At 40.5% G+C, this 22234-nt stretch overlaps 2 protein-coding genes across 2 annotated transcripts; both read left to right on the top strand.

Annotated features, from left to right (window-relative positions):
* Positions 1-37: 37 nt before the first annotated feature.
* On the top strand, positions 38-13181 carry evc (EvC ciliary complex subunit 1). Its single transcript, XM_084927934.1, has 20 exons — positions 38-514; positions 619-732; positions 959-1045; positions 1537-1760; positions 1856-1940; positions 3416-3514; positions 3597-3725; positions 3831-3992; positions 4115-4331; positions 5059-5207; positions 5394-5492; positions 5568-5780; positions 7679-7788; positions 7905-8106; positions 8197-8415; positions 8538-8673; positions 9625-9715; positions 12319-12445; positions 12541-12637; positions 12725-13181. The coding sequence occupies exons 1-20, from the start codon at positions 335-337 to the stop codon at positions 12871-12873; spliced, it is 2889 nt and encodes a 962-aa protein (XP_084784060.1). The 5' UTR covers positions 38-334; the 3' UTR covers positions 12874-13181.
* Positions 13182-13273: 92 nt separating this feature from the next.
* LOC146386705 (major intrinsically disordered Notch2-binding receptor 1-like) lies at positions 13274-20000 on the top strand. Its single transcript, XM_084927935.1, has 4 exons — positions 13274-13983; positions 14863-16876; positions 17288-17506; positions 17786-20000. Exons 2-4 carry the CDS (start codon positions 14873-14875, stop codon positions 17978-17980), a joined length of 2418 nt encoding a protein of 805 aa, XP_084784061.1. The 5' UTR covers positions 13274-13983; positions 14863-14872; the 3' UTR covers positions 17981-20000.
* Positions 20001-22234: the final 2234 nt, after the last annotated feature.

Below are 22234 nucleotides of genomic sequence, written 5' to 3' on the forward strand. Positions count from 1 at the left end.
TGAAAGCAAACGTATTTTATTTCCGATCTAGCAGCACGGTCTTGACTCACTCTGAAAATCTCCTTCCAGCCCTCTTTTTTTTTAGTTAGTCGTTTTAGGACAAGGTTTTGGCTCAAATAAGTTGCTGGAAATCGTAGCTTGCTCAAGTTTAGAACCGTATTTTTTAACGAAACACGAAAACCTTTGAAATCATTCTCGAGCAGATAAGTTTAGTGTAGAGATTGTGTTTTTTTTTTTGTTTGTTTGTTTTTTAGCTAGCGTCAGATGTTACCGTTTACTCGATGAGTCCTACAAAATGCTCCGTATTATTTCTACAGTTTGAAGCAAAGCAAAGATGGAAGAGAGGGAAGTGATGGCGGAATGCGCCACCGATGTTTTGGTCAGTTTCCCCGAGTCGCTGCATCTGTACACAGGACTGCTGACAGTAACTACAGTGTGCGGAGGGCTGTCGGGAATATTAGCTGCTGCTCTTTTGTATGTCTTCTGTCTGAAGCCTTTGCTGTTGACGAGACAAGTAAGCATAAATGGTCTCTTCCACATCCGCTGAATCAACTGTATTGATTCCTTACACTTTACATTCCATATTTGAGATGTTTGTTTTCTCTTTTGTCCCATCAGGGTTACAATGCAAGTAGACTGCTTGAACCTGATGATGCTGAATTAGACAACAACCAAAGGGACTATGTCAGCAAATGCAAGGAGGAGGCTCCAAGTGGAACCACTCATGACAAAGTATTACTCTAAGACTCAATTACTGAAAGTTAGTGTTGTTTTGCACAGGTATATGAATGAGGTAAATCAAGTCCAAAATTACCACAACATTCATGCCCATGATGACTGCTTGTAAACTTCTGACCAAAACTGTACATACATAAACTTGGATTTTTATTCAGTGTCACAAAGTTTTCGATGGTTAAGACTTCTCTTTAATAGTTTACTCTGTTTACTTATTGAGCAGGAGAAGAAGCAGCCACCCGTGAACAGCGATGTGGCTGCTTTTGCATCCAGAGCAAAAGTGGTTTATCCCATCAACCAAAAATACAGAGTAAGTCCACCATCTCTAGAACATGTGGCAGAATTACACGTACACAACTAAACAGTGTTTTATTCCAGATATGCTAAAGTGTTTCCTTTTTTTGGGCTAAAGCTGTTAATTTTGTCTGTTTACCACAAATATCAGTAGAATGTGAATGAATTTACGTATGCAGATGAATCCACATGATTAACTAACATTGCAGTTGAAAAATATTTTGCCAAATATACCCACAGTATTGTTAAGTGCATGTGATCAAAGTGGATTGAATATTAACCTGATGCAAATTAACTGATGGAAGTTTGGCTTCGATTGACATACACTAAAAAGTAGTAGTTGCATTCTTCCATTAACTGCATATGTCATTAACTACAATATGCACAATGCTAGTTAGAAATACAGTTGATATAAAGAATATGTATAAGTTGTGTTTTACAGTGACAAGAAGGAAACATGGCCTACTTGGCTACTGATCCCGCTTTATGTTTCACTGTACCTGTCAGCCTTTAGCAGATGGAGCATCCAATCCGTCTCTACATGAGCACTCAAAGTTGCCAGTGATGCCTAATGAAGAGTCGTCCTCCTTCATGGATGGAGAGTCTGTGAGCCAAGAGCAGGACAACGATGGCAGCAGTCAGTTCATTTTCTCTTCGCTGTTCCCCAAGAGCTTACAGAACCAGAGATTTAACAGGGTTTCCCACTATCCTCACACACTGACACAAACGGGGTAAAAAATAACTGTACACATACATTATAACCACCAATTAATCATGGCACATTGCACAGATCCAAGTAACAACACTCACCCGTTTGTTTACACAGTTTTGGAAGTAGGATCAGCCTTTACTGTTTGGCCCTGCAGGACATACAACATCACTGCTCTCAGCTTCAAGATGAAAAATATCTGGTGAGCTTTAATCATCTGTCTTATAATGTACTAGATTTCTTGTAGATATCCTTTAAAGAATGTTGTCATACTAATATTAGAGATGGACCGATCCGATATTACGTATCGGTATCGGTCCGATACTGACCTAAATTACTGGATCGGATATCGGAGAGAAATAAAAAATGTAATCCGATCCATTAAATATCAAAAAAGCACCTCACAAAACTTGCGACACGGCGTAACTCGGCTCATAACCGTAGCACGTCGGAGCAGTGTGGTCACGTGATAGAGCGGCTGTGTGTATTTGTAGCCTGCTAGCAAACATTTCATCTCCGAGGAAGTTATGTCAGAGAGAAGTAAAGCAAGTGTGTAAGTTCATCTCTGAATGTTTGTAAAGCATTCCCGCGTTAAGCTTAACAACCGATATATAGAGCAACTGCCTCTTCTCTCTCTCTCCTGCTGCTACTTCAATCGTGAAACTGCTTAATGATCAGCTGATCGGCTTTTCTGTCGCGAGTCCGTCTCTCTTCTTTGTTTTTGGCCCACTTTGCACCAGAAAGAGGAAACCAGCGGCTGAACAACAGCAGCACGTTTAAGCTTGATAAGCTGTTGTTAGAATTTATTTAATATTACTTTCTACACCAGGATCTTTTTCTATGCAGCTGACGGCTGGTAACTGTGCAGGGGCGGATCTAGCAAAGTTTAGCCAGGGGGGCCGATAGGGCATTAACAGGGAAAAGGGGGCACAAAGACATACTTTTCTTTCTTATTCTCATTTAAAATATCTAGCTTTTAATTATTTAATAATTATCTGAATCTTACACCCAAAGTTTTAATATGATGTAAAATGTATAGAAGTCCATTACTGTATATAGTAACTGTTAAGTCTAATATAACCTAGTAAGCTAGTACTTTTTCCTTTGGGAAAGTACCATCTGTGAATTCTGCAATTCTGTTGAAGAAAGATGTTGAATCTATTTAATTATTCTTGAAAAATAATTTATTTCTGTGAATTTTTTTCACCCTGCATCAAATTAAAGTTGATTACATTGATTAAGCATCATGAGGAAGAGGCTGGTTCCCTATTTTCTTTTGCTGGGAGTTTGCAACCCTATTAGTTAGGTTGCTTAATATTTCTGCTAAGTACTCTTTAAAATACCAGAATAGGGAGGATGGAGTAGGTTTAACTTTATTAGATTGATCAGTGTTGCTGATCTATGAAATATTTTGGGTGCAGTGTTTTTTTGTTTTGTTTTTTACATACAGGTATAACAGAATAGCTTTAGTGTTGTTGTTGTTTTTTAACTTGAGTATGAACTTATACAAAAAGCAGCAAGATATTAAAAAAACAGTTTTATTGATTAAAAAACACTATATCGGATTCATATCGGTATCGGCAGATATCCAAATTTATGATATCGGTATCGGACATAAAAAAGTGGTATCGTGCCATCTCTAACTAATATATATTTTTTATTTACTTCATATTTTAGATTTTTCTACAGATGGTGAAAATAATATTGAACTATCGGTTTCCAAAAGACAAAAATGATGCTTCCTTTTCCAAGAATATTCTTCAGATGCAAGAAAAGGTAGGAGTCAATTACTAGTACTCTATTTAGAATCACTGACTTTTAAAATTTTTAATGTAAGCATCAGTTTTTATCATTTAAGGAACTGAATGAGTTGAGGAAACAGTTGACTGCAGGCCATGCTGTGAGTGAGAAGAGTCAAGATGATCCATGCACATTGGAAGAAATTGAGAGAAGTCAGAAAGATCTTCTTGAACGTGGCCTTCAAATGGTAAAAGTCGAGAGGAACAGCTGTTTCACATCTTTTAGACTCCCTCTATTTATGCTGTCCTTCCATGAATAAACATGGCTGCACAATGTTTGTTTCTCTTCATAGTCCAAAAGTTTCAGCAAACAGGTGGAGGACTTGTGCAAACAGCTACTTAAGAAGACCAGCTCTTTTTCTCCAGATGAAGCTCAGAATGTGATTCAGTCTCTGATTCAGACACTTCTGTTAGTAGAGAAGCATCTGCTGAAGGCTCAAGAAGTAGATCTAAAGGTTAACCAACACTCGTCATTTGGAGTAGCATTTATTTTGATTCTCATCACTTTTGTCATCATTTTAAGACCTCCTGACTGAAAATATGCTTCTGAGTATTTCTGTTATTTTCCATTTCTTAGAAAATGCAACAGAAGTTGTTGTGGTGGGAGGAGCTGACAGGTCTCATTCAATCCCAGCCTGCCTTGCTAAGACAGGAGGTGACTCTAAGGCAAGGCTTGATAGCTACAACTCTGGAACAGCTGACAAGCGATAACATGTTGAAATTTAGCCAAATGGAAAAGATACTTTCAAAAATTCAGGCTACACTGGTTGAAGGCCTTCAGCAGTGCACTGACGGTAAGATGAATAAACTGAAATAGTTTTAGTTGAATCTCATGAAATTATTGTGTGGTTCTACCAAATAAGAGAATTATATTTGACAGTAAGATGTATGTTTCTTAAGGCATATATTTACTAAACAGGAAAAAAAATGATGTAATGACAGTTTTACAATGATTGACCAAATGTGTGTGGAGTTATCTTCTAATATACTCAAATGGTTCCCAGAGACAAATGGCAATCTGTAATATCTAGCCTAGTTCTTAAATTTAAGTGGTGGACTCTGAAAATAGGCCATTTTCTGGGAATCCTCTTTAGCTCCTTAAATAAGGTCAAGTTCTTTCAGGACAGCAGAGAGTATCACACTGTATGTATTAGTGCATCCCAGACTCTCAGCCTCTTTCTACATATCCCTCACTGTTGTCATAGACAACAAAAACAGGACAATGCTGTTTAGACGTTAACTGTGCCTACAATTTTCAGCCAAAGAATCTTTTCTTTTTGGACTTATTGGTACTTTTATTTCCTTTTGTGCTCGAGATTTTAATAATTGTGAGAAACCTAAGTAGACTACGGAGCTATGCAGCTAGGAGACATTGTTCTGTCACGACTACTTGCTAAATACACCAAGTAAAGCATATTATTTAACTTTTGTTCTATATTCAGCAAACTATCTTTGCACTGCAATAAAACAAATGCAGTTATCTTGATAATCCTGAGCTTGACAGATTCCTCTATGCTGCAGATTGCATGAAAAAGACAAATGAGCTGGTGAATGAGAAGTGCAGCAAAAAGGTGTCCAAGAGGAAGAAGCTTCAGAGGAGTCACACCAAGGAGAAGAGCCGTGCCTTAGAACTGAAACAGAGTCCCAGTGACCTACAGGAGCTTACCAAGGTCAGGTCCAATACCTTAAGGATTACTGTTGAAATGGGATTGTGTGAGAGAGCTTTAAAGAATATGATTATCTGTTGGTACTTGAGGAATTTTCCTCTTGTCAGTTTTAGTCACTGTAGTTACAATAACTAGGCAAAAGAGACCATGGAAAGTGTGCAAGTAAGTCTGAGCTTATGTGCCCTCCAGGTATATCATGAGTTGCTGATGAAGCATAGGCAACAGATTTGGGACTTGGAGCAGCAGCAGGACAGAAGGGTGGTTGACGGCCTCTGTGACCTCTGGAAGGTAAATGATCAATCGCTAAATTCTGTCTGCTTACAGAGCTCGTCTGTTTTTCTTATGTAGTTTCTGTGTCTTCAGAAACTTTGTACCTCTTGGTCCAAGAGGCTCGGGGAGCTGGCCAAGGATGTTTTTCTCTCCTCTGTTCCTGCTCAGACAAAGCTCCCTGCTGAACACTGTGAGAAACTGTGGCTGGATCTGGAGCAGGAGCTGTATGCTCAGCTGCAGCAGGTGGAGTGCACTACCAGGCAGCAACTGGATGACATTAGGGCTGAGCTGGATACATATGAACAGGTAGAAAACTTGCGTTGAATCTGTGTCATTGTTTCATTTCACATTTCAAATTTAATGAATTTTTTTTTCCTGTACCGTTTTTTTCCACACTAAGGCGCACTGTTGAAGAGTGGGTCTGTTTTCATACATAAGGCGCACCATATTATAAGGCGCATTAAGACAAACAAAACAGCCAGATAACTCGACCTTTATTAAGCTCATTCACAGTAACTCTTAACATTGTTAAGCTGTAACACATTAAATATTGAAAAATACACTTACTTCTTCAGTCCATTCAACTTCCACAATTCCATCAAATTCTTCACCTTCTGTGTCTGAGTTAAACATCTGGGCAATTTCGGCATTAAGCATGCCCGGATCCCTCTCATCATTATCCAAATCAGTCTCATTGCTGTTACTTAGCTGTTCAATGATTATTCCAGCCTTTGTGAAAGCTCGGACAACACTTGACTGATACCTTAGCACAAGCATCCACGATCCATTGACAGATAGTGGCGTAACTCGCTCGGCGTTGCCTCCCTGTCTTGGTGAATGTGTGTTCGCCTTCTGTCATCCAATGCTCCCACGCAGCTTATAATTTAACATTGAACGACCTGTTGACACCAGTATCTAGTGGTTGGAGTTCTTTGGTTAATCCACCTGGAATGACGGCAAGCTCCGAATTCGTATGATTCACCTGGGTTTTGACAGCCTCGGTGAGATGGACGCGCATGGAGTTGTAGATCAAAAGAGACAGAGATTTGTGGAAAAAGCCATCCGGTCTCTTGACATAAACTTCCCTCAGCCACTCGCTCATCTTCTCGTCCATCCAGCCCTTTGAGTTAGCCTTGACGATGACGCCGGCCTGAAACTTTTCTTTTGGCAAAGTCTTCCTCTTGAAAATTACCATGGGTGGTAGTTTCTGGCCATTAGCTTGGCAGCCCAGAACTACAGTGAAGGATGACTTCTCCTTCTCTGTGGTGCATATAGATACCGTACTGGTCCCTGTTTTCTCAACAGTGCTGTTCACGGGGATGTCAAAGGTGAGGTGGACCTCGTCCATGTTAGTGATGAGTTCTGGCCGGGTCTTCTTTTCAGTGATCTTATTCTGGCAGTAGGTGCGATAATTTGTAATCGTTTGGTAGTTGCTGTGAGATGGTAGTTCTTGTGCGGATTGAGAGATTATGCCTTTTCATAAAACGGAAGCACCAAGAAGGTCCCCCTCGAAAGTCGTTGATCTGCATGTCACGTGTTGCCTTGAGTCGAATAGAGACTGTAGAGACACTTCTACCTGCTGTTCTCTGTTCAATAACCCACTGTTCAATTTTGTCCTCTAACTGCGGCAATCGCGCCTTGTTCCCTTCGGAAACTCCTTTTGGTCTTCTTTACTTGTTTTAGGTCATCTTCTTGCTTCCTCCTCTTGCGCACCATGGACTCATTAATGCCGAATTGTCTCGTAGCTGCTCTATTTCCATTTTCTACTGCATAACTGATTGCTCAGAGTTTAAAATCCGCTTCGTAAGCATGTCTCTTCGAGGGGTGCCATTTTGGAGTCGTTATACACACACAACACGTTAATGTTATGTTGAAGCACAGTACGTATTACTCCGCGAGGCTCCTGGCAACGGTAACCGTAATGCTCCGAAAAGTGGTACTAAAAAATGTTTTTGACAGATTTTTGAGCATAGTGTGCCACATAAAATCAGTTTGAGGTCAGTAAGCACAAACCAAAATTCATACATAAGGCGCACTAGATTATAAGGCGCACTGTCGATTTTTGTGAAGATTTTACATGCGCCTTATAGTGCAGAAAATACAGTAATTTCTTCCGATTTTTAAACCCTGCCCAGTGATCTAATTACATGAGAATCTTACAAAATTGCTTTTCCTTGTTTTAAACTGAGCTTCTCTTTGTGTAGGTATGGACTGAAGGGATTGCTTTAGGGCAGTCCTGTCTGCAACACCTGAGGGAACAACAGATGAAGATCATCCAAGACATGGTAGCCAAACAGAGCTACACACTCAACAGGTAAAATCGTAAAAAATATTTATGACATATTGAGTGGATAAAAAAACTAGGTCTGCACTGTGGCCAAATCCACTCATGAGTTAATAGGAAGTAATGGAATGTAATATTTCTTTTAGTGAAATGGGGAAGCTGATAGAGAAGAAACATGAGCACTTTCTGCTGGTGGTGCAGAGGCACTTTGTGGTCAGGCACTTTTGTCTACATATGCTGAAAGAGATGAGGCTGTCCAAGCTGAAGGCACTATCTCAGACTGATTTCAGAGCTCTACTAATAGAAGATCCCAGTAAAAACCCGCTGTGTGTCAATTTAACTCTCAAGGTGGGAAAATTCACACATGTAAACACAGTTGTTTTTAATTTATTCAGTGTTTTAATAATTCTTCTGTTGAACACTGTTATCTGCTAACAGTCACAGAATGGCAGGCCCAGCCTAGCAGAGAGACATCTGGGCCCAGAGAGTCAGCTCTTGGGGAATAGCTTCCAGCAGGAGTTCCTGTCTGAACTGGAAACGGGAACAGAGCTCCTTCAGAGCCATGCACAGCTGGTACTAGGCAACACCCTGAGCTATGCCATTCAACAAATGAGGGAAGACCCGTCTACAGAGTTACAGACCGCTTCTAGCCTTAAAGTAAGACCTGGGTGAAAGTTATTTAATTTCACTTATTTTTATAAATGTCTAATAAACTGAGAATTAGCTTCCAGTGGTTGGTTTTCATTAGGTTGCAGGCTATAACCTTTTTATTCCACTAGCACCACCTGACGGAAGCTGCTGCAGAGAGCGTTTACTTGACCAAAGATTCTCTTACTTCGCTGGTCCGAAGCTACTATTCCCACCTACAGGATATCACCAGAAAACTGCGCCAGGATGATTCAAAAATAAACCAGGGTGAGACAGACCCAGCACGAGTTAAGTTTTTAAACTAAAGTAACCAGAGTAACCCTGTATTCATTACTGAGTACTCAGAAATCTTGAAGGAGCTGCCTTCTTATTTGTAAAATAATTTTCTCATTTGTTACAAATGTCCCCTTCCATATAATCCCAAAGGAGTTCTTTTGGTTTGAAATCTGGTGACTGGAGGACAATTAAGTACAATGAACTCATTGTCAACAAACCACTTTGAGCTATTTGATGCAAAATGGTTGAAGAGGGAGGATGGATTGGTGCTTTCATGTTGGTTACACTCGATTTGTATTTCCAATGTTTTGGTGAGCCTAGCCTCAGTTTCCTGTTCTTAGCTGACAGGTGTGCCACTCATTGTGGTCTTCTGCTGCTGTAGCCAATCTACTTCAAGGTTGATGTGTTGTGTGCTCAGAGATGCTCTTTGGTATACCTTGGTTGTAACAAGGTATGAAGAATAGCACTTGTTACCTATAAACTACTTCAAGGTGATAGGTAACTCATATATAAAGTGGTTATTTGATTTCCCTCAAAAGGAGGCAATACTCTAGGCATTTTCTCCCAGTACACAGCACTGACTGTGAACACTTAGCCTGTGTTACTGTAAGAGCTGTGATAGTACAGGGTTGAAATAAACTGTTAACAGAAGAGAGATGATGCTAGTCAGATGTGTTGTTATTGCTTAAGCTATGAATGATTTCCTGTAAGGAGGATGGAGAAGCTGAAATGACTTGCTTCAGAAGTGCACGATCGAATAGAGTTCACCATTTTCCAATGTGAGATAACTGAAGCTTCTTTCAAAAAATAACATAATAGAGCTGAAATGAGCATAATAAATGGCAAATTTTACATTTAAAATTGTACGTCAGCTAGTAGTCAGTAGACAGAAAATCCACCTTACTCTTTTTACTCTTGTAAACATGTCCTTCAATCCTTCAGAGGTGAATGAGGGGCAAGAGAGCAGCAGGGCCTTGCTGAGAGAGCTAATGAACTGGAGCAAGAAACCCGGATCTGCTGAATTCCAACAGAGGTACATAAAACTGGTAGAGCTGGTATTTTTTTTTTCAGTGGTACTTTATTGTAAATTAATTCTTACAAAACATGTACAGTGGTCCCTTGGTATAATACGGTTCACCTTTCGTACCCTCACTGTTTCGACGATTTTTTTTGGTGTGCAATCTTGCATGCTTTTTGTTTTTGTTTTTTTTACAGCACATTGTGTTCTGTGTCCTGATCAGCTGGTGACCATTGTCAATCAATCTCCTCCGTGCTGTGTCTCCTGTACATTACAGAATGTGTTCAGCTTGTCAAATTTCGATCGCTAGCATTGTGACTCGAAGTGCTGTACTGTATGTTTGTAAGTTTTCTCCCCAACAAACACAACAATGTCGACGAAACGTTTTGCACCGTAAAAGGCACCTGCCCTAGCACCCAAAAGGCAGAGGAAGATGCTAACCATCGCACAAAAAGTTGGACTTCTGGACATGCTAAAGGAAGGCAGAAGTTACCGGAGGGGGGGGGGTTTCAGACCATATGGCACACCGGATTATACAGGGTGGGCCATTTATATGGATACATTGTAATAACATGGGAATGGTTGGTGATATTAAAGTCCTGTTTGTGGCACATTAGTATATGTGAGGGGGCAAACTCCTCAAGATGGGTGGTAACCATGGTGGCCATTTAGAAGTCGGCCATCTTGGATACAACATTTGTTTTTTCAATAGGAAGAGGGCCATGTGACACATCAAACTTATTGGTAATGTCACAAGAAAAACAATGGTGTGCTTGGTTTCAACATAACTTAATTATTTCATGAGTTATTTACAAGTTTCTGACCACTTATAACATGTGTTCAATGTGTTGCCCATTGTGTTGGATTGTCAATGCAACCCTCTTCTCCCACTCTTCACACACTGATAGCAACACCGCAGGAGAAATCCCAGCACAGGCATCCAGTATCCGTAGTTTCAGGTGCTGCTCATCTCGTATCTTCACACCATAGACAATTGCCTTCAGATGACCCCAAAGATAAAAGTCTAAGGGGGTCAGATCAGGAGACCTTGGGGGCCATTCAACTGGCCCACGACGACCAATCCACTTTCCAGGAAACTGTTCATCTAGGAATGCTCGGACCTGGCACCCATAATGTGGTGGTGCACCATCTTGCTGGAAAAACTCAGGGAACGTGCCAGCTTCAGTGCATAAAGAGGGAAACACATCATCATGTAGCAATTTCAAATATCCAGTGGCCTTGAGGTTTCCATTGATGAAGAATGGACCCACTATCATTGTACCCCATATACCACACCAAACCATCACTTTTGTTGTTCCAACAGTTTTGGAGGGATCCATCCAATGTGGGATAGTGTCAGACCAATAGCGGTGGTTTTGTTTATTAACTTCACCATTCGCATAAAAGTTTGCCTCATCACTGAACAAAATCTTCTGCGTGAACTGAGGGTCCTGTTCCAATTTTTGTTTTGCCCATTCTACAAATTCTGTGCGCCGATCTGGGTCATCCTCGTTGAGATTCTGCAGTAGCTGGAGTTTGTAAGGGTGCCATTTGTGGGTAGCTAATATCCGCCGAAGGGATGTTCGACTAATGCCACTCTCCAGGGACATGCGGCGAGTGCTACGCTGTGGGCTCTTGCTGAATAGGACAGTCACTGATGTTTCTTCATTAGTGACAGTTTTCTTGCGTCCACATTTTGGCAAATCCAACACTGAACCAGTTTCACGAAACTTAGCAAGCAGTTTGCTGACTGTAGCATGGGAGATGGGTGGTCTCGTAGGGTGTCTTGCATTGAAATCTGCTGCAATGACCCGGTTACTGCGTTCACCAGATATCAACACAATTTCGATCCGCTCCTCACGTGTTAACCTCTTCGACATGTCAATGACTGTGAACAAAGAGAAACTTGTAAATAACTCATGAAAGAATAAAGTTAAGTTGAAACCAAGCACATCATTGTTTTTCTTGTGACATTACCAATAAGTTTGATGTGTCACATGGCCCTCTTCCTATTGAAAAAACAAAAGTTGTATCCAAGATGGCTGACTTCTAAATGGCCACCATGGTTACCACCCATCTTGAGGAGTTTGCCCCCTCACATATACTAATGTGCCACAAACAGGACTTTAATATCACCAACCATTCCCATTTTATTACGGTGTATCCATATAAATGGCCCACCCTGTAGATTAGAAGGCGCATTAAGTGAAACAAAACAGAAAAGTCAAACTCTACTCAGCTCATTCTTCTTGCTTCCTCTACTTCCGTACCATTGATTCATTAATATTGAATTCTCTGGTGCCTGCTCTATTCCCATGTTCTGCACCTGAAAACAGGGTTTGATCTTTGGTTTCATTCTATAATACTGGACTTATTTTTCTACAAAAGTTTGAGCTTTGAGAGTGTTTAAACAAGAGAGAAAAGTGTGAAAATGTTCATGCCTGTCTGAAAAGTGTATAAAGTGTGTAGTGAGGGGTTTTACAGCCTTAAAACATGTATAATAATTGTAAAAAATAAAGCGCGCTACTTCGTGGGTTATTTTTAGAACGTAACTCGCGCGTTAAACGAGGGACCACTGTATATAATTTTCAATTTATCTTTGTTTTCAAATGTATTAGGGTTGAACTTCACAAAAGAAAGGTGCTGGAGCAATATGATCTGGATCAGGAGATGACTTACGAACAGCTTAGGCAAAAGAAAATAGCCCAGGATCAAACCATGCAAAGGGTCAAAGAAGAGTTACTGGTTAGTATGTTTCGTCTGCACTGTACTTTTTGATAGTAGGTGCATTTACATCCTTTAGATGTGTTGTGTTAACATTGTGATGCTTTGTCCATTAGGAGGCAGAAGAAAGCTTCATAACTGAGCTTGCAGCTTTGGCCCGGATTTCTGTCCAGAGCCATGATCCAGAACACAGCAGTGAAGAGGACGACATTGGTAACCACCCTTACCCCAGACAATTAAATTGTGCATATTCCCATTTCACTCTTTCATGTCCTTTTTAATTTGTTTGCGTTTGAACAGGTGATCAGAGTGCCCCGATACTGAACCTGCTGGCCCTTAATCCAGCATTAGATCCAGCTTTGAACCCTTCACTCACCCCGACTGTAGTAACACCATTGAAGAATTCAAAACAGAAGAAGGAAAGAAAACGAGAATCTCATCAGAGTTGACATCATTTCACAGCGTTTACATTTTCCTGCAGTAATATTCTGTAAAAGGTTGACTCTTTTTTGTTGTTGTTATAGTTTTCCTCTTATAAAGCCAAAATGTCTCTGTTGATACTAGTATTGTCATAAAAAGGTTTTAAGTCAGAGTTTAAATACTGTTATTCTGAAATGTTTCCCTCAGTTTTTCTGTATTTTAAGTGTATCATGACATAACTCACTGAAAGTGATGAATTGTGTCTTTCTTTCATACCCGACTATGAGAGCTGCTACTCAACTGGCCCTGTCAGTAAAGCATTTACTGCCTACACCCACACTGCTTTTCATACCACTGCTCATTCTCTGTATTGATTCCTGAGTACACAGGATGATGGATGCTTTTCTAGTGAGTTGTTGGATGAATTAGAGATGTCCATCCTCATTGTAGCAGAGTGCTACTACTCAGCGATGAAAGCCTCGCATCTCTCTTGGTCTAATGGGGTTTTAAGTACAACCCTTTATGGATGATAATGCAGAGTAATGGTGAAAACTCTGGGAGGGCTGGAGTCTGGCAGACACTTTTGTGTGTGCACAGCAATCCAGCAGGCAATTTAGCCTGCACCTTATGGTTCACTGTCGGTTTGAAGTTGAAGGAGTGTCAATTAGCAAACATCAATTTTTAATCTGCCCTTTATTTTCATGCTCATCTTGCACACATAGCCAATTATTGCCATGGCAGCCTGAGAAAATATGCTCCAGGTCCTGACCCACTCTTGCACATCACAGTGCCCTGCCAAGAGTGTCTCTCCTGCGCTGTGTCAGTTAGAAATGTCGGTGTACTGTTGACTTTACAAGTGTCGTCGCTGATCTGTGGTGAGGGGAAACCGTTTGGATGTATTTTGAGGTCCCTTAGGGGACTGCAGGGACTTGTGGGAAGATGACCTGATTTCTAATTTTCTCCTCTCCTGCCTGGGCTGTGGGCTCGACACTGATTCAAACGCAGAGAAGCCCGTGAAAAGAGTGACTAAAACGATGCTACACCAGACCTATTTGGAATATGGTTTCTCTGTCAGTGTAAATCTGGATGTTTGGTTGATGGATACAGGCGTGGCTGTAATTCTGCACTGGTAGATTCAGGTAAGTGGAAATACACTTAAGTTTGCCTTGGGATATGCTTCACTGTTACCGACATGTTTACAACCTAAATTGCATATTTGCAGCATTTTTCTGTAATTGGTTTTATCCCATCTGACACACTAATCCAAAAGAGGTCATGGTCTTTTTTTTTTCTTTAAAAACGAAAGAAAGACAGCGGTCCATACTGTTTGTATATTTAGATCATTTACAAATGCAACAATTGGAGTTTCCAAATGCACGTCAGTATGTTCATCCACATGGTCTTCATTTGTTCTGTAAATGCCTTGAAGCTGTTAATAGAAAAAGTGGATAAAAAATGTCCAGTGAGGTAAGTGTGCGCAGTGTGACGCCGTCATCAGATCAGATGATCGTTTATTTTAGGACCCCAGAATAAGGTCGCTTTCCAAAACTGAAAAAAGTATCCTCTGTACAGGAAGGTGTCTGAATCGCTTCTGTAACTAACAGAAACTTGTAAGCTAATATAAGAACCTCAACATAAATGTGACTGTAAAATGAGTGTGACATCATTTAGAACCGGTAAACTATATTTTTTATAATAATAATATAAAAGAAATGTGTAGTAGTAGTAATGCCTAGGCTACAATAACTTCACTTACATCACTATCTTTTTTTGTTATTTATACACAGCATGTGTATTATTCTGATTTAAGTAATTCAACAAACATGCTTTCGTGGGGAAACTATTTTATCTTCACTCACTTTTTGACTGGTCAGATATAGGACTTCAGTTCTCTTTGCAATCATGTTTAAGTGGCTTTAATACTTAGTAGTTTTGTGGCATTGTCTTGCATTTGAGAAGTGCTATATTTAAATTGTACCAATCTTTGCCTATCCTAACTGCTTTCTTCTGCTTGTCAGGTGAGCAACCATGGCTAACCTGCAGCAGGAATACCCTGGAGTTCTTCTGGGGATCCTGGAGGAACTGGCCAATATGCGCCAGTGGCTTACGTTCCAGGATCTTTGTCGTATGGTCAGCAGCCGCTTTGACCTCGAGCACCTTATTGAGCTCAGGAGTTTGCTCTTTGCTGCAGCTAGCAGGGATCCCTGTTTCCCAGCCACTCTGTTCAGAGACAGAGTTTCTACCAGAGGCCAGGGGCTATCACCCATAGGTGTCGCTGCTGACATAGTAACTATCTTCAATCTTATTCAGATGACGGGTGGGGTCTCTGAAGGGAGCCAACCAATGAGAGCCCCCACTGTCCTGCCTGTTGACCAGTCCCCAGGCCCCAGTCTGCCTGGGATCCACCAGCTGAATATCCCTGGTCGAGAACGAGTACGCACCCACTCTGACTCCAGTGGCCAGCCTATTGACCAGCACTTGCTTTTTCCAAAATCAAATTACTCAGCGCGGAAACGAGCAAGTCTTCCCCCGGATCCTATCTCACTTGTGTCCTCCCCCCCAATAAGAGCGAGGGCTGTGTCTTTTGACTTGCCTCACACCACCCTTCTATATCCTAGCAGTCAAATCTCTGACAACGCAATGAAGAATATCTACCTACCTTTGGAAACAGACAGTGAGTCTAGTGGAGATTCTGCCACCGTGGAGGTGTTTGAAGCTGAACAGGGAACATCGGTTGACCAGAAGAGAAACATCTTCAGGAAAGACTTCCACAACCAGCCACCTTTAATACCCCAGGTCACTGTTAGCAGTGAGTCTCCCAGTCCCAACAAAGGGCAGAAAGGATTCGACAATCTCAGCTTTGATATGATCCCTAATCCTTACCCATCACCAACAGCAGTTTACCAGACTCCAGAGCAGCGAGTTAAACATGAAAGCTTGGATGACCTACAGGACTCAACGTATTTCGGACCCGGCTCTATCCCAGAGCCATCCCCACGGCACCTTCAACCTCCTAGGACAAAAAAGCATGCATGGAGCAGTAAAAGTCACAGTCTAGAGGATCGGCTAGGCCTAGACAGCATTGGGATGGGCATAGAATCACAAGGGGGGCAACTTCCAAGACGTTCAACCCCTGCTATCAGTAGGGGATTTGGGGGGTCTTCAGGAGGAGAGAGTGGAGATAGTGGATTGCCAGGTGGAGCTGATGGATTCAAAGCTCAGGCAACACAGACAGACCCACCGGACCCTCGGCGACTCCGTAGCCTTGTTCATGCTGATCGCCTCTCTTTTATGACCTCATTAGATGACCCTGAGTTTGGGGAAGATGACATCAGTGCTATCTTTCGTTTCTTAGATGACATTAGTATGTGTGGTTCCACAGGAGTCCTGCACCCCAGTGATAGCACCGCTAACCAGGACACCCCTGAGGCTAGACGTGGCCGGCTAGGTCAACTCCAGAGGCTCTTTCACTCTCTAGAAAGCAGTGACGATGGGCTGAAAGCCAGTGTCTGTAAGTTACTGCTTCGTATGAGCCAGATAGAAAGACAACTAGAATCGCTGAATGATGTGAAGTCTGAGATTTCCCAGGTACTTTCTGCTTTGCAGCGATTAGATGAAAAGATCCAGCAGCCACCCGGAGGTGGCGGACAAATTACAGGTGGGAGATGGCTTGAACCTCTTAGTGGTGTCTCCTCTTTCATGAGCCACCCTTTAACTCCTTCAGAATCATCAGAACCTCAACCTTTGTCTGCATCTGGACACCTGTTTCCCGCTACCAGCTCCAGTAGTCTGGACTGGAGCCGCTGGAATACTCCAGGAGATCAAACAGAAAGCAGCAAAGGTCAGGCAGATTCAAAGGGCGTGAAAGAAGGGAAGAAGGATGCATCATCTAGTCGTGCCTCTAAAACCCAGCCTGAAGAGAAAAGTGTCTCTGACTCCAAACAACTGAATGTGTCTAACTCTGCAAGAGACTGGACTGTGTCATTCTCGAAAAGTAAAGATGGCAAAGCTTCACAAAGAAAAACCGGGCAGGTAGAGTAATTCCACATAGTATTTGATCCTATATTTTCTATGATACAAAAAATAAATGTTAGATTAGAGATTAGTTCAGAAGCATATAATTAATCGCCCTTAAATGTACATAACAGTTTCAGCCATGAGTATAAACATGATGTTCAGCCTCAAAAAGGCATGTTTTTAACTCTGTATTTTGCCGACTAGACATCTGTGATTATGTGGTTGTTTGACAAGTGAGCTATTGGTTTAAACTTTTAGGATGACTAAGATTTGGTCAAGACTGAAAAGAAGTATATTGAAATGTATATACATTGTGGTATTTAGCATAACTAACATTGTCGACTTGCAGAATTTTAAATACTTTAAAGATGTGTTGTCATCTAAACAGCATACATAAAATCTGTGTTTGGTGCATCTTTATTCTAGGCAGATCAGTCGGGCAGCACCACTAACCTACTCTCCCAAAAGCCTGCCAGCCTGGTGGAACAAGTGTTTAACTCATCCCTGTTCCACCACAAAGACAGCAGTCTCACAGGGGGGCTAAGCTCTGGAAAGGTCCTGGACCCCAGATTGGCCGAGGGAAGGGGAAGACCAATATGGACTGTAGATGACAGAGAAGCACGAATCTCACCATTGGACTTACAGGCAAGAATTTCTGGCTTTTAAAGCGACACAAGCAGTGTGGAAATGACACAAGCAAATATGTTGTATGATTTTTTTTTGATTGCCTAATATCAGTGCCTAATGCAGAGTCAGCTGACATCCATATCAATCAGTCAAACTTTATTTATATTTATGTGTTGCACATTTAATGTCTTAGTGCAAAAGGAAATGACTGGCCAGCCAATAAAAACATGGAACAAGTCTGAAATAATAAATATATTTCTACTTGGTATAGAAACTAAATGGAATTATGTCCCTCAGGCTCCCGAGTCTCTGAACCCGAACAACATGGAGTTCTGGATGGACGACATCTACAATCCAGGCTACGATGCTCTACTCAGGCGTAAAGAAGCTGATCTCCGCCGGGCCAAGATCTGCAAGCTGATTGCACTCATAGCCACTGCAGTGACTATCATTCTCATCATCGTCATTCCCATTTGCACCATGGGCCAGTGAAGCCTCTTCCAGAAAACTCACTTTCTTGCCTGATTTCATTTAATTTGTTAATATATTTATTTTCAGCAGCTATGAGCTGTGCCTAGGACCATATATGGGATTCTTATTGAGATTAGTGGAGGAGAGACTGTGACTCTTGAGCGGGTTTGAGGATCTGCGAATGATCAATACCTCCTTTTATTTCTCTGCATGCACCATCATTATTTATTACTTCAGAAATACAGGAGGATTTTAACTGTTACTGGAAATTACATATAGTCATTCCCTCGTACAGTTACATACACACTGTAAATCATCTCCCGTGCCATTTTTTTTCTCCCATTTGCTATGATTTATTTCATGACTTATGTTCCTACTAAACTGAAGCGGCTGCAAAGGAAGTAACTAACTTTAAAGGTTTTAAACAGTTCTACAGTAACTGATAGCATATGTTGAAACTAATAATACTGAGCCAATGCAAAAGGGACTTTTTATTTTTATTCCCTCCTTTCGTCTGCACTTTTCTGAGAAACAGCACTGTTAAAAAATGCATTGTGAATATGCTTGAGCACTGAACACTGCCTGACTTGTTCTTGCTGTTCCCCTGAGAACAAACTAGGGCTTATTTCACCTCTATGTAAGATATTTGTTTCATTAGTAAATCAGAGTTTAACATCTGTAATTTATAAATAGAGTTGGATTTCTTTTTATAATTAAGTTTAGTTTCAACATTTCTTCTTGTACTTTAAAAGATATACTGCTCATAAAATGTTAAGTTATTAAAAAAATAATATTTTTATAGAGTTTTTGCCCATTTTCAAACTGTCTAATCCATTTTTGAATGTGTCTGACTTGTGGAGCAGAGTGTTTACCAAGCGTCAGGTTTCATGAAATGAAAGTTGTTGTTGTTTTTGTTGTCGTTCGTGATGCTTTGGCTCTGGAGCAGTGAAAAAAGGAGGGAGCCCTTTCCAGTAACCACTCTCTGAGTGGATGATTCCACTTGTAATTTAATTGATGGGATGTTTGGAGTCCACCTATGCACATTATCTTTTCACAGTACTCACTTGCCAATAGCTTTTCCACATTTTTGCAGACTCACTTAGCAGATTCCTCTGCTGTCCTTTGAAAACGTCCTGTGAACTAAGTATGCTAACTTTTTGTCCCTGACTAAAGAATACATTGCGGCTGATGTCAAATCTGTTCATCTATAGTGGGATACAACAATATATCTCTGCAACAAAACTACCTGTGTAAAGCTTCTATCTTTCAGCTTTTGCTGTCAGAGTGCTGTTGCTTGAACTCCAAAGTAAGGCTGTGATGTAATGTGCAGAGTGCCCTTTATTGTGGTTAAAATATAAAGCACACTTACAGTAGACTGTAATCTAATACATCCTCATCGGAAACCACAGCCTTTCAATGACCAGATAATTGAATTAAATACACCACCTCAACAAAAATGTAACATTGTAAGCTGCTCAACTTCAGTATTTTTCAGGACTAATTGGATTGCATTGCATCTTTTAGGTGCACATCTTCCTCTGACGTGGATTGGACAGTTGTCATGCCATAAAAACTTCACTTTGCACAGGATGTATAGAGAGAGTGGGTTGTGCTTCAGTGTATGGGCCTAAGTAGATGCACTATATACCTGCCAAGTGCTCCCCATGAGGCTGTTTGTGGATCCATTACCTTTCCAATGGTGCCAGTGAGAAGACTTAACTCAGCACAATCTGCAGGGTGCTTCCTTTCAAACTTCTGTGCATTAGACCATCCTCATACTTTTTTAGTCTTGAAATGCACATAACACTTTTGTTTGTAATGTCGATATTGTTTTTGTAGTATCCACGCAACTTTTAGACAGACAGAGGAAATCTGTAAACTTGTTATTCGAGTAAACAATGCCTAAAAAAGAAAACTTGATTGCGAATGTAAGAAAAACATGTCACCATACAGTTTTCTGGTTGCAATGCTTCAATGATGCAAGGATGTTTGTTGACTTGCCTGTCTGCATAAACTCATTAAAAGGGGTGTGTGCCTTTTACAGCAGTTTGTCTGATTTAATAAACTCTAAATGCAAACCTAAATGTAATATATCATAATCATGCACTTATAGCAACACAGAGAATGGGGGAAATCCTGCAGAAAAGAACTGCACTGCAAATTTAATTATGTCTCATTTCTCAAGTGTGTGGTTACACTTGCAGACAGAACAAGTCCATCCAATTTAAGAAAGAGCTGCTGATTAGAGGGGAAAAGAGATATTCTGGCAGTCAAATGATCCATGACTAGAGGAAATGTACAAATAAAGATGAATAATTGATAAAGACATAAAGGACGCATCGACTGACAAATCTGATTATCTCAAATCAGCTATAGTGGACTTGAAGTACTCAGACAGTTCTGAAGTAATGCTCATTTAAAAAAAATAAAATAAACCAGCTAAAACCTGTTTTTGAATTGTAAACTGTTCTAATATGGACACTTACATGTAAGTTCTGCAGTTGAAAGCATGAGTGTGTGTTGTTGTCATTAAATCTTGCACAAAGAGCTCCTGCTACACCCAGATATGTCATCCGCTGCTGATTAATGATGCTGTTGGGTGCATCCCAGTTGGCACGATGATGGCAACGAGACACAAGGCACAATTATTCACTGTTTCACAACTTTATAATTTCACACATAATTTCCCATTGCTGTATTGCATTCAATGATATACACAGAAAGAGCAGGAAGTATATATATTGTGGTGGCTTACTCTGAATAAAACTGCCTTTTTAACTTATAGTGAAAACTGCATAGTCTATATATATAAAAGTTACTGATATCACTGACTATACGTACTAATATTTACTCACAGTCAGTAAGGTAGGCATGTCAAACTAAGTGGCCTCATGTGAAAATCTTAAAAAAATAAAAACCTTTAATACTTTTGTTCTATACATTTCAGGAATATTAAAAATGCCCATGATGATTATTTGTTTAAATAAATAGATAGATAGATAAATAGATACTTTATTGATACCACAAGTGAAATTGTTGTGTTGCAACAGCATGATAAAGAATAAAAAATAGTACAGTCTACAATAAATAACAAAGAAACAGCACTTTCTAGTGCCACAGCTGCCTTATACTCAGGGGCGGATCTACAAGGGTGTTATGTACCACCCTAAAATAATCTCTTGCCACCCGTAGTGCCACCCTAGGTTTTTGCATATGCCAATGTTGTTTTTTAAAATAAGCTAGCATTAACACTTTGAGCCTAGCTACAGTTAACACTGAATACCTAAAACTGAATATATTGCATACTGTTACCCTCCCTCCCCACTACTAAAAAATGGTTATTTCTTGTTGTCAGTAGTAACCAATGTCTTTGATTGTGCCGAGCAATGATATTTTTAAAACTGATGAAAATCCTAGGCAAGACTCCACTCCTCTGCGAGGAAACATCTGAACAGTTATCTGTGTAAGTATGTTTTTCTAACATAATATGTAAAGTTGGTAACAGTATGTTTTTAGAGGCTTGGTGGAGGACAAGAGGTGGTTGCTGTGGTGATGGGTGAAGTGGTGTGTCCACAGAAGGAGATGCTCAGAAAGCTGCAGAAGAAGACGTGTGCTGAAGTGCTGAATCTCAGCCAAATACAGACAACTGTGTGTATGCTCAATCATCTAGTAAGTAGTGGGCTGGTTTCAGTCATTGTGTGAATGTACTGTTTATAAGTTTGGGGAAACCTGCAGTCAGCTGAGACTAAAGAAGTCACTTGGTTGAGTAACGAAACGTTTCTCCCACTGAAAACGCTACGTCCAGATGAACAGAATCAATCTTTTGGGAAGGACAACTGTGGCTTTTCTCCGACTTTTGACCAATCACCTTAGTGTCCTGTTTATCACACATAATAAAAAGCATTTACTCTCTGTGTGTGATGTTAATGTGCTAATGTCATTTGTAACTATAGTGAATATGCACAGGACTACTGATATAGGGCTGTGTTTTTGTAGCACTTGAGTTTAAATTGGTCATGGACAGACATTCTTCCATAGCATGAAGAACAGCAAAGGTCTAAGGCAGTTTTGAACTAGTAATATTCGTTTTCGAAATTATTCTTAGTTTTAGAAATTTCAGATATTTTTTAACCGCTTTCATATGCAATCATGCAGGGCATTTATTTTGACTGAAGTGATCATTGGTGCTCAAGGCATCGTGCTTTAGAATTGAATTTCATCTTAAGGCTTTAAAAGCATTACACAGTGAAAAGACTTGTGTATCATTCTTACATT

The sequence above is a fragment of the Perissodus microlepis genome, chromosome 5, assembly GCF_051167445.1.
Source record: "Perissodus microlepis isolate ML-2025 ecotype Zambia chromosome 5, ASM5116744v1, whole genome shotgun sequence".
Lineage (NCBI taxonomy): Eukaryota > Metazoa > Chordata > Actinopteri > Cichliformes > Cichlidae > Perissodus > Perissodus microlepis.

Bases quoted from the DNA above. Each gene is read 5' to 3' on its own strand.
- evc (XM_084927934.1), top strand. From the start codon at position 335: ATGGAAGAGAGGGAAGTGATGGCGGAATGCGCCACCGATGTTTTGGTC. The intron at 3,515-3,596 runs GTAGGAGTCAAT...TTATCATTTAAG, and splicing joins TTCTTCAGATGCAAGAAAAG to GAACTGAATGAGTTGAGGAA. The intron at 5,493-5,567 runs GTAAATGATCAA...CTGTGTCTTCAG, and splicing joins GCCTCTGTGACCTCTGGAAG to AAACTTTGTACCTCTTGGTC.
- LOC146386705 (XM_084927935.1), top strand. From the start codon at position 14,873: ATGGCTAACCTGCAGCAGGAATACCCTGGAGTTCTTCTGGGGATCCTG. The intron at 16,877-17,287 runs GTAGAGTAATTC...TCTTTATTCTAG, and splicing joins CACAAAGAAAAACCGGGCAG to GCAGATCAGTCGGGCAGCAC. The intron at 17,507-17,785 runs GCAAGAATTTCT...TATGTCCCTCAG, and splicing joins TCTCACCATTGGACTTACAG to GCTCCCGAGTCTCTGAACCC.